The following is a 12,656-nucleotide window of genomic DNA, read 5'->3' on the forward strand; positions in this document are numbered from 1 at the left end:
AGGTGTGAGCATGAAAAAACTTAGTGTTGTGATCTCCCATGATTAACCAGCCACATCTTGCCTTTTGTTTCCAAAGGATTTATTCATGATATAGCACATCCTCCAATTCTTATCTGACCCTCATTTCTAATTGAGCTAACCAATTTGAACAAAAAAAAAATCCATTCGTTGTTGAATATCCGTCAATTGGTGTAACAACTTCCTCTTACAAGTGGTGATATGTCCATAAACTGATTTATTTTACTACTTTAAACACTCGGTAAATTTTGCTAAAGCTTTTGACATAGTCCCACTAAAACGCCATTTATCATTCACAAAATCCCCAAGCTCAGGGTGTTCGACCCATCCAGCAAAAAACCTAAATGGCCTTCCTCTAGGCAAGGAAATCTCCGTATTAAGGCTGAAAAGTAAAGGTTTATGGACAGAGTTAATCTTGGGAAGATGGGTAATCAAGCTGTTCAGAAAATATTTGATCCATGTTTCATTCCTCAGTGCACGATCCAATCTCTCGAAGTGCCTACCTCTGTGCCATGTAAAGGGGGGACCCTTAAATCCCAAATCATCTAGCTTGGCCATATCCACAAAATCACCAAATTGGAAACATCTCCTACCAAGAGAAAGACTACCCATTTTCTCAATAGGTGACAAGATTGCATTGAAATCACTTGATGCGAGTCTCAAGACACAATTTTAAGCACATGAATGTGGACTCACACTACCTCAAGGCCCAACAACAATGTCAAAGGTTAAGCAAATCAAATCAGGATTCGATCAAAGATAATATTTGAGGACGAATCTTTTTGAGGAAAGGGAAAATGATACATACACGGATGGGGTGAAATTTATTAAATTCCAATCACCAAAATTGCCAATTTTTAGGCTTGGAAAATTAGTAGACTTACAATGACTTTTTGGATAGGATTCTGGCATTTCTGGGTTGATATGTCCGCATGGCATTTGAAGATCTATCTCTTAGCTTCGAAACATATTTTAAATCACTCAATTTTTAGTTCAGGAACTCAAGTTATGACCATCTTAGTGAAGATTGCGTGAGCAGCATTTCTGAACGTGATTATGATGGGAATTATGAGTTTCGGGCTTTTAATTCGAGTTTAAATCATATTGGGTTTGGATTTTAAGCTTAATTTTTATTATATATAAGCCCAATATTATATTTATCATCTCTTATTATTTTATTATCATTTTATTCCTAATTTTTTATAATTATTAAGTATTTTAAGTTATTTAGGAGTTTTATGTTAACAAGAAAGTTTAGTTTAAAACTACTTATTGTTTAGATTAAAGTATAGTCGCTTGAAGGGGGGTTGTGGATTCTTCATGTTTCCAAGGCTTCTTAGGACTTCTACACACCACGTTCTATCTTTCCATTTATCTTCTTTATTCGCTTCCTTATTATTGTAATCTTTGATTTATTATTTTAATTGTTTTATCTGACTTGGATTCAATTTCATTTCAGGTTGTGTCGAAATCTAAGTTTTTTTTTCCGAATGTCTAGAGCCATAAGTCAAATCTGCGACTTTGACAAACTGTACGATCCGCTTTCGCGGTCATCCTTCTCATCCTTTAGCATTTGATATCAGATTTGGGCGTTTTTTGTGTTCTTTTTGTTTTCATAAACTAATTTCTAGCAAACAGCCTCAAAATAATTTTTTTTCCTCCATCAGTTTTCAAAAAAAAAAAATTTTCAATGGGTAAATATTTTTTAAATAATTTGAAATTTTACATACTATTTCTTGGCACTATTTTAGAGTATAAAAAATATTTCTCACAAAAAAAATGATAAATAAAGTACAAAAAAAGAAAATACGAAAAAAAGAAAAAAAATATTATGTGGGTTGAATTTTGTGCCGAAACTTTTCAGATCAGATCTACATTATTTGAGGAGGCTCCAGTTAGAATTTCGTGATTTTTGAAAATCAAGAACGCCTCGAACGAAGTTTGTCAAGTTGCTTTGCAATTTTTTAGGTTTTCGAGTTCCAGCAATTTTCATTGACTCTTAGCCTTAGGTTTTCATTTTTTTTGCTTTTTATTGTTCCTTTATGCATTCTAACATGTTATTGTTTCTTGTCTTAGTAGGTTAAAGCACGTTGCACATTCCTTCCTCTATGCAACAAAATTCTTTGATGTCTAGTCGATTTTGGACTCATAATGCTCTTAGGTTTGCTTTGTTAGTTTGATTCTAATACATTCTGATTGATTGATATCGACACTTTTGAAAAGGCTCACAAGATTAATTTTTACCTCATTGAGAATTTGATTTTTATTTTTGAGTGCATAACAGTAAGGTTTGCTTAATTTTTCTTTTCTTGAGTGTTGTGTTCTTTTCAGACTTTCATAATAATGCACAATACTATGATTGGGAAGTTGAGAAAGGATCAAGAGGTTCGAAATGCTCGAGATTAGCAATGTGACACTATTCTAGACACGATCAATAAAAAATTAGAGCGTCTAAGCACAAAAATTGAGCGTCGGGATCGTAATTGGGGAGATACGATTGATCAGCCTCATCTTCGTGCAAATAATGCTCAACGTGTCTCTCATGCAAATGATGAGACTTTGGTTAATAATGAGTGTAGACAACTTTTTTAGCCAAACCAAAGTTCAACATTCCACCATTTCGAGGGAAGTATGATCTCGAAGTATATTGTGAGTGAGAATCAAAAATTGAACTTATGTTTTGTTACTATAAATGCCGGGAAGAGGAAAAAGTCCAATTGGTGACCCTTGGATTTTCAGATTATGCATTGAGTTGGTGGATTCAATTTGGAATTGATCGTCAAATAAACCGCGAAAAGGTAATTGAAACATGAGACGAGTTGAAGCAAGTGATGCGAAAGCGTTACGTTCCTTCTCATTACTATAAAGAGGTCTCAACGAGACTTCAATGCCTTGTTCAAGGTAATCGATCTGTTGATAAGTACTTTAAGGAGATGGAGATGCTTATGCAAATAGAAAATATACGAGAGGATGAAGAAACTACCATGGCACGATTTGTAGATGGCTTGAACGTTTCGATAGCCAATGCTCTTAATCTTCAAACCTATATTGATCTTGAGGAGATGGTACACAAGGCAATTGAGATTGAGCAACAATTTTAGCAACATCAATCTCGTCCCTTTGGCGCATCAAACTATTATCGAGGTATAAGTTCTAATTCTACTTTCAAAAATTTGAAACCTTCTTATGCTATTAATAAGTTGCTGCCAAAACATGCTGAGAGTAAACCTTTTGAGTGGAAAAGTGGAATTCCTACAAAATATTTTTTTCTACATCTTTCAAGCAACTTATTTTTACTAATTTTTCACCAAAATAAAAAAGAACTCGTGACATTAAATGTTTTACGTGTAAAGGGCGTGGAAACTGTAGTCATGATTGTGCCAACACGAGACTTTTGTTGATCAAAGAAGATAGCAAAGTTTGAGAACCGAAAAAAATGATAATGAGAATTTTTTCCTTGAATCTATAGAGCTGGATGAAATAGAAACATCATGTTCTCCTATTGAGATATATTGTACTGAATTAAATATTCATAATACTTGTGAGGGGGATATGGGAAGTGAGGAAGATATGGGAAGTCAGAAAGAATCATGTGAAAAGACAGAGAGAAAAGAGACCTTGAGTGATAAAAGTCTACTTGATGGTCCAAATTGGATGAGTGAAAATCCATTTAAGTTAAAATTGGAGAGTTCTCAAGTGGAAAAAGAAAATAAAAAGTAAGAAAATACCTATACAAAAGTGAGGAGTGATTCTATTTTAACTAACCCTAACTCGAATTTGTTTAGTGGTGTTTCTTCATTACAGGACTTCAAGGATCTATTGACGAACTTTCAATTATATTACTCTACCATCGATAAACGATTTTACTTGTGAGAAAGAGGTAAGTTGAACATCGATAATTCTCCACAAGTACTAGAAGGTAAGAAAAGTAATGATACATCAGAAATTGAAATATGTAGGCATACATTGAATGTTTTTGATAAGAATGTTACTGATTTTGTTTTTCCTTCCAACATGCTTTCTCATTGGTCAAGTTTCCATAAACAATGGCCTGAAAGTTCAATTGATTTTATAAGTTTATCTAGGTATTTAAAGTTTACTTTTGTTGCATTCGACAGGTTTATTAAAGAACCTCATGCATTTGATCTTGCAACAAAATTTTCTATCTTAAACTCTAAATATGAATTTTTACATAATAATATCAAACTACTTGATTTTTATAATTATTTGAAATTCTTAACTCATCGTTGGAAATTCTTATGGATGACCATGCATATTCAAAGAAAGTTACAAGTTATTTTTTACTTGAACACTCATGTGCCTAATATTTCTTTGTCTAGTGTTGATGGTTTGTTTTTGAAGGAGAGATATTTGATCCATGCTGATTTGGGATATCAAAAATCATATATTTGGTTCTGGAGATAGTTTTGGCACACAAGAAAGCTTAGGTAAGTATTTTATTCATTTTATTGTTATTTATTCTAATCCATTTTCTTACTGTGTAGCTAAAGATTTGGGGACAAATCTTCTTGAGGAATGAGGGAATGATGCGAGTTCCAAGGCATAATTTCAAACCCATGAATGTGATGGACTCACACTACCTCAAGGTCCAACAACAATGTCAAAGGTTAAGCAAATCAAATCAGGATTCGATCAAAGATAAGATTTGAGAACGAATCTTTTTGAGGAAAGAGAGAATGATATATGCATGGATAGGGTGAAATTTATTAAATTCCAATCACCAAAACTGCCAATTTTCAGGCTTGGAAAATCAGCAGACTTGCAACGACTTTTTGGATAGGATCTTGGTGTTTCTGGGTTGATATGTCCTCATGGCGTTTGAATACCTATCTCTTAGCTTCGAAACGCATTTTAAATCACTCGATTTTGAGTTTGGGAGATCAAGTTATGACTGTTTTAGTGAAGACTGGACGAGTAGAATTTTTGAACATGATTATGACGGGAATTACGACTTTCGGGCTTTTAATTCGAGTTTAAATCATATTGGGTTTGGATTTTAGGCTTAATTTTTATTATATATGAGCCCAATATTATGTTTATCATCTCTTATTATGTTTATTATTATTTTATTCCAAATTTTTTTATAATTATTAAGTATTTTAAGTTATTTAGGAGTTTTATGTTAACAAGAAAGTTTAGTTTAAAACTACTTATTGTTTAGATTAAATTAGAGACGCTTGAAAGGGTTTGTGGATTCTTCATGTTTCCAAGGCTTCTTAGGACTTCTGCACACCACGTTCTATCTTTCCATTTATCTTCTTTATTCGCTTCCTTATTATTGTAATCTTTGATTTATTATTTTATTTTAGTTATTTATTTTAATTGTTTTATCTGACTTGTATTCAATTTCATTTCAGGTTGTGTCAAAATTCAAGTTTCTTTCCGAACGTCTAGAGCCATAAGTCAAATCCGCGACTTTGACAAACTTTACGATCTGCTTTTGCATTCATCCTTCTCATCGTTTATCATCACTGATAGCCATCCATGGAATATTCTCCTCAGGAATTGCTAAACTTATATCCTTCCATAGGTCCTTATGCTTTTGACGATTTGGGCTTCCATACACGAAAGAAACAAAATCGGCACTGATGAAGAAACAGACCAAACCCGAGTTAGAATAAAATGAGGGTGATTGCGAACTACCTCAACCAACGCTGAATTCTTCCAACCAATCCAAATACCTCCAGAGCCTCCTATTGTCTCCACGCGATGAGAGAACTGGAAACCCAACTGTGCAATAATTTTACATGCTTTAGTCCCACTTACTCTGGGGTTAAGCAAACTAATGATGTCTGGCTTGTATTCTATATTATATTATTAGAAAACACGAGGAAATCTGGCACTAGCACAATCCTGACAGTTCCAAAAAAAATTTGAGAAATTCATAGGAAATAAAAAGAAAATTAGGGTCATACCATTATTGTCTAGAATCAGCAACGCCATCTAATTTGGAAGCTGCCTCTTCTTGCACTTCATTTCCTGTTTCGTTCACCATTTGGGACGAAATAAGATTCACCTTCGCCTTTATAGATTCAACTAGAGGTATACGAGAATTCCCAGTAGATTTGAAATAGCTTTCGCGTCCCCTTAAAGAATTATTTAATTTCTGGCTTCCCCGACCAGATCCAACCTTACTACTATTTTTTCTGTCTATATTCCCTGAGTCTCCCGCTTCCACGGCTTTAGTGTTTCATCCTACAATAGAGTGACTAGAAGGATCTAAAATGTCATTGGTCAATTGAACTCCAACTCCCATAAGACTTTCAAATACTGGATTAAAGTGCGCTTTAATTCCATCAAAATCCTTGGCCTGCATGGTTTGTTCTAGTCCTGACACATCTGCATCTGCAGGAGAAAAAGTAGAAATATTTTCAGAATTAAAATCAGAAGTGGAACGAACCTGGATGTGGTTGACTTGGGTTGGCGTAAGATGGATCCGCCCAGCAATTTCAAGTCTAGAGTTCGCAGCTTAAAAGGCTCGTTTCCCTAAATACAAATAGATTGGACCATTTCCTGTTTTAGTATGTTGAAGTGGACCTGTCAATGTCCCATTAGCAACCTTAAGCGCTAAGGCTTCTTAATAACCTAGGCCCGGGCATTATTAAAATTAGGAAAATTAGGATCCTCCACCACGTTTTCATTATTTTCAAAAACAATTCTATTTCCATTCGATTTTGGATCTAGTCCAATTTTTGATCCAGTATTTAAACAAGTGGCTAACCCAATATCAGCTTCCAAAGACCCGCAATTCCCTCTAGATTTTCCAACCGTGACTTGGCCCACAATTTTTTAAGGAGTAGGCCCTGAAGTTGTCGACCCATGAAAATGGGAATTATCCCTGCTGCTAACCCAATTTTTATTCCTTAAAAATTCTCCCTTTTTAAAATTAACCCTCGAAATATTTTCTACCATATCCCTAATTTCAGAATTTTCAGCTTGTACTGAAGATAGGACAGTAAATCGTGATCCTCCTTCATTTTTTCCATGAGATTTCGTAGTCAAATTACCGTTGGAGCTTTGATTACGTCGTGATTTTCTTTCGACAAACATCCTTGGTCCGAAGGGGTCTAGTGCTGCCATTGACTTTACCTTCTCTGGTATGACCACTTTAATGCCTTCTTTATCCTTGTCGCGGCACTTCTCAGATTCGTCGGAAGGGCAGAGATCACGCACATGTCCATACTTGCCACACAAGGAACAAACTGCATGTAAAAATTTATATTCAATTCTCTGAAACTTAGCATTCACTAGGATTTTAGAGATTAGGGGTATGTCCAAGTTACAAAAATCGCCATTCAAAAATCGCCATTCGGGCGAATTGTCCCCTCGATCCACTATCTGCCTTGAAGTCAAACTTCATAACTTTGCCCACTAGGCCTCCTATTTCCTTCAATATTCGCCATTTATAAAGGACTCCTGGTAGACTGGGCAGTTGGATCCAAGCCAAAACAGTACTAGGAAACAGTTGATCAAGATTAAATTTCGGTGTCTATGGCTGAACTGTGAGGTATATGCCGAAAACCACCCATGGTCCCTGAGAAAGAACCCTTTCGTATTCTTCCCTGCCTTGAAATTTAACCAGGAAGTAGTTGTTTTCAACATCCATAGGATGAAACAGAAAAGATGGTTTTCATAGGTTAAAAATTCTGTTTTGAAAGATGTTGTAAGCCAAATTCCTTCCCAGTAATTTCACAACTACTGTAGTTTCCATATCCTTAACCAATAGTTGTTTTATCTGCTTAGAAAAATTTATCGCTGGTATATTGTTCACAAGCCACTAGTCCTTCCTTTGCCTGTTTTGGATTCGAATTAGGCTCCGAATTCTCTTTGAAAATTACTGCTAAGTGTCGTTTGGAATCCAAAAAATTAATATTTAAATCCACCACCGATTCCAGTGATCCTTCAAAGGTGCATTGAAATGCAATGAGGGATGTTTTCCTTGATTTCTTGAAATTGGGCCCACTAATACCGTCTGCTCCTTTTCCCCAAATTCTACCAAACTCTATTATGTTGTATACGGGCATTGGGCTTCTAGGTCTTAAATTTCCCCTTAAAGGTGGGTTGTCCCGCACATGCCTTGAATTCAAATTTGTAGATCCCTGCCTAATTTTGTTCCCCAACAACCCACTTGACCGTTCAACAGGCCCTTCAATATTACCTTGGCCTACCACTTTTTTTATCCTTATTCCCTTCCACCAATTGTTCAAATTCGACTTCTTATTTTTAATTTTCCTAATGAACTCTCCCTGCTTAAACCTACTTCCTTTCAAGTCCAAATTATCAGCCAACAATCCTGCCGGTTATTCTTCCAGAGAAGATAACGTCACAAATCTGGTTCCGACCGGATTTTCCTCCGAAGATCTCGCATGCTGATTTTGTTTTCTAGTTTGGTTGCGCCTAGATTTGTGCTTAACTACCATCCATGGGCCGAAGGTATCTCCCATCACCACCGACATTGATTCATTGTTTATCACGTTGGTCGAATCGTCTTCTCCACCGTGAGTACTACGATCTGTCAAAGAGGAAGAACAATCATTTTTTAGATGGCCATATTTACCGCAAAAAAAAAATACCGTGGGTAAGGCTTCAGACTACACTCAATGCACTCTGCCGTTGATCAACACTTGCGAGGTAAGCAGTTTCTCTAGGTCTACAAACACCTCCATTCTAGCGAACTGCCCTCTCGCTCCACTGCCTGTTTTTATGTCCAGTTTTGCCACTGTGCCCACCAAGCTTCTGATCTCCTCTAACACTTTTTTTTTTGTACAGAAATCCTAGCAGGCCCAGAAAGCAGATCCAAGCCATAACCGCACTTGGAAAAGGTCTTGAGGGTCAAAATCAACCGTCCATGGCTGGACCGTGAGATAGTGCCTAAACACTATCCAAGGGCCTTGGGTCAGAGCCATATCATAATCATCTCTAGTTTGGAATTGGACTAGATAGTAACCATTTTCCACATCCATTAGATGAAAGGGTTGAGAGGGTATCAAAAGGCTGTAGATCCGATTGTGCAAGACTCCATACCCTATGTTGCATCCCAACAGCTTGACAACAACGGTAGTTTCCATGTCTTTAACCATGATTTTTTTAGCCGTTTCGAGAGATCAATAGCAGGGATACCATTGATTGTGGATCGAATAATGTCACCATCTTCGATTTCAAGATCCATATCATTAGCACTATCTAAAGGTCCCGGGCCTCTCCTTCCGAAAAGTTTATCCTTCCAAGAAACACCACTCACTGGAGGTATATCTACCATCATGCTTTTCCGTGGAATCCTTTCCCACATCCTTAAACCTAACTTTTTTGGTATTACGATCCTCATTGGTATCATTTTCAGCCCTAACCCGATCACCGGGCAAAATTTCAGAATCGCTCATCACTGGAAAAAATAGAGAGAGACTTTTTTTAGTCAAGCCAATTTTTAACAATAAATTTGTCTATTTCAATTTGTTATTTTTAAGCTTTTTTAATGGTGCATGTTTCACGCAAGTCCCGGTTTTCTCGTGATTATATCACATCAATTAATTATTATTTTTCAATTGATTTTATTCTATTTAAATAATTTTAACTTGATGGTCAAAGGGTCGCAGTAGTTATGTTACTATTAGTATTTTGTCCTTGTAATTCACAAAAAAGAATTATCTTATTTTTTTGTTAATTTAAACTTTTATTAGAAGATAAATCATTTTATAAATATTTAGTTAATTAAATTGTATATTTAAATCTATAAAGAATAATTATTTTATTTATAAATGATATATATTTATATTACTAATTAAATTGAAATCTATATTATATCCTATTATGTTCCAGAAAATCGATTTGGTTAGTATTAAACGAACTGAAAAACTCATATTTCGTTATTATTAAAGGAATCGAAGAAGACTACCCAAGCGAATTACGTTCCAAACAGATAGCGATTTCCAATCTAGTTTTCGTTCCCTGAATCAGACAGATTCATGTTCCAGATAACATTGGTATGAATTGTTCCGTTCTAAGTAAAAACATACTAAGAACTCTAGAACAAAGGGAAAATAACTATTCTTTCCCGCAAACACCTTACCTCTCAGATCCAACCAAAAGTCTTTTACACAACACCTATTACAAAGTTCTCAAGGCTTCCCTGCTTTTACCCCCATTTCCTCATTGTCTTCTTCCTTCGCTCACCATCCATTAAGCAGCAGCATTTCCACCCACAACAAGCGTGAGAACCATCCAGAAGAAAGTTCACTTGACGTCTGATTTTTCCTCATTTGTTTATTACTTTTTTCTGCTTTAGACTCCAAGCGTTTGATCAAAGTTATCTGTCGAAACCTAATATGAACTCCTCGGTTTTTGCAGATGAAGCAACTGAAGGTGACACAGAAGCCGCGGTGGTGGGAAGAAGTGGATGAAATTATCAGCAAGCCCAAGGTGCATAGTATCTTGTTTCTATGTTGTTTGTTAGTCTCACTTTTTATATGAGGAGTTGTTTTGATTAATATAGACTAGTGATAGAGGGGAAGGCGGTGGAGTTGTATCGCAAGGTGTTCCTGCAAATGAGGAAATGGGGTAAAGTTCTGAGGCTTCACTGCTTTGATGTCTTGTTTTGATCAATATAGATACATTTATGTCAAACTCGACAGATGAGGTATTTTTCCTAACTTAAAAAAATACACTTTTGTTTTGAAAAGGTATGCTAAATAAATTGTTTTTAGGTAAAATTTTTTTACTTTTCAAAAACATTTTTGAGAAAGAGGGGTGAAACTAAAATTTTTAGCTTTCCTCTATCAAAAACATATTTGGTGCATAATTACTTTTTGACCTCTCTAATAACATAACATTTTCTTTTTTTTTTCTTAATGCTTAATTACAGATGTGTTAAAATTATTAATTAAAAATAATTTTTTTTAAATAATACAAATATGTTAATATCTAATTTAATGGTTATATTTAAATATTTAAAATATAGTTTATGTATTCTAATTAAATTTTATAAATAATTAATATTTATTGTTTAAAAATATTTAAAATTTATATTTCAGATATTAAAATATTAACAACAAGTTAAAATAAGTTTTTTTTATATATTTTTACTAAAATATAATAATACTAACTAATTTGAGTATTATTTAAATGCATATTTATTACCTGATAATATATGTCTAAAATAGACATTTTATTTCTCAAAAGCACTTTTTAACAATAATACTAAACACTCAAATTTTAAACCGAGTTTTTTAAAAATACTTCTAAACTCTTTTCCACATCATTTTTTAAAATCACTTTTAAAAAGCATTGCTAAACTAATCCTAAGAAATTGCAAATGCGGGGAAAATGAAAAAGCAAACAACACATTTGGTAGATATTGATTTTGAAGAGTTTAAAAGTTTTTCATGAAATACATATTTCTAACAGCAATAAGAGTTTGGATCACTTTCTTTGTTCCCCTATTGGTAGGCTTAGTTTCTTTTGAAGGTTAGCTTTTCACTTTTATCTTGGGTTCTTTTTTTTTTTTTTTTAATTCGCATGAAGCCTTTTATATTATGGCCTCGTTAGTGTCTGAAGTTTCCAACTTGTTATTCTATTTCTACCACATTTCGTGTTAATGGCAATTGAATATTATCTTTGTTTGGTTCTCAAAACTGACAATTGTTTTGCTGCTCTTCAACAGCAGTTGAATAATATTCTTGACCTCTTACCCATTTTGTAATATTTATTTTATTTATATTTTGAGAGAGAGACTTGGACTTTGCTCTTTCAGCAGGAAATCAGGTACCGAAGTAGAAGTTGGGGTGCATTTTAGAGCAATTTCTTTTCATCCAATCCGGTCCTTTTCTTTCAATTCTATGGACACCACTATTTGGTTACACTTACCTAAAAATATCCTAATTTAGTTGAAGCCCAAAGTTAGGCTGACTCATAATTTATACAGCGACAGAGACAACTACTTCAGTTCGCTTGCTGGTCCTTTAGAGCCCAGTGATTCTCCGCCTAGTTAGGTGCTACTTCTGGCTTTGAGGTAGTTAAAATTTAAGAAGGTAGATCCTACTAATTTGGTATTGCACTTTTCAATCCCGAAGCACATACAGTGTGATGGCCCCTGTACTTTGGGTATGTGGCCCCTAAACTTTTAAAATATCCAATTAAGTCCCTGTACTTTATTCCCGTTTCCGAAACTGGTCTCTGACCTTAACGGCAACAGGATTTGTGCTGACGTGGCACATCACCCACTCACGTGTCTAGTAGGGACCTTTGACTGCCTTCCCAAGGCCCTGTTTTCTTTTATTTTCGTTAGTAAATCAAAACTAAAGTTTGGCTGTTCAAAGTTTCTGCTCTTTATTGTGATATAAAACATCAAAAATCCTTCTCTATTGCATGCTTTGGCTGTTCAAAGTTTCCAATTTGTTTTCATCTATAAAATCCTTTCCTTTTCTCCTTCAAAAACCTCAAAAATCCCTTGCTATCTCTTCATTTCTAATATGCATTCGATATAGATTCTCGCACAGATCAAAACCATCATCTATCAATTATTTTTTCATTTATTCTTATTTCTGAAATGAAAACCACGTAAGGATGTAGAATCTAGCCAGAGCCAATATTGTTGAAACTTGGGCTGTTATTGCGGCAATGTT

The 12,656-nt window shown here is 34.7% G+C and overlaps 1 protein-coding gene and 1 long non-coding RNA gene across 3 annotated transcripts; one reads left to right on the forward strand and one right to left on the reverse strand.

Annotated features, from left to right (window-relative positions):
• Positions 1-243: 243 nt before the first annotated feature.
• Positions 244-630, reverse strand: LOC107895501 (uncharacterized). Its single transcript, XM_016820768.1, has one exon. The coding sequence runs from the start codon at positions 628-630 to the stop codon at positions 244-246; it is 387 nt and encodes a 128-aa protein (XP_016676257.1).
• Positions 631-8,182: 7,552 nt separating this feature from the next.
• Positions 8,183-12,398, forward strand: LOC107896628 (uncharacterized). Of its 2 annotated transcripts, XR_005910276.1 has the most exons (4): positions 8,183-8,670; positions 8,809-9,096; positions 10,384-10,672; positions 11,786-12,398. It is a non-coding gene; the product is annotated as an uncharacterized lncRNA (long non-coding RNA). The 2 variants fall into 2 exon arrangements; XR_001683795.2 differs by having other exon boundaries at positions 8,201-8,670; positions 10,384-12,398.
• Positions 12,399-12,656: the final 258 nt, after the last annotated feature.

The sequence above is a fragment of the Gossypium hirsutum genome, chromosome D02, assembly GCF_007990345.1.
Source record: "Gossypium hirsutum isolate 1008001.06 chromosome D02, Gossypium_hirsutum_v2.1, whole genome shotgun sequence".
In the NCBI taxonomy this organism is placed as follows: domain Eukaryota; kingdom Viridiplantae; phylum Streptophyta; class Magnoliopsida; order Malvales; family Malvaceae; genus Gossypium; species Gossypium hirsutum.

Coding starts and splice junctions, on each gene's coding strand:
- LOC107895501 (XM_016820768.1), bottom strand. CDS start 630: ATGGGTAGTCTTTCTCTTGGTAGGAGATGTTTCCAATTTGGTGATTTT.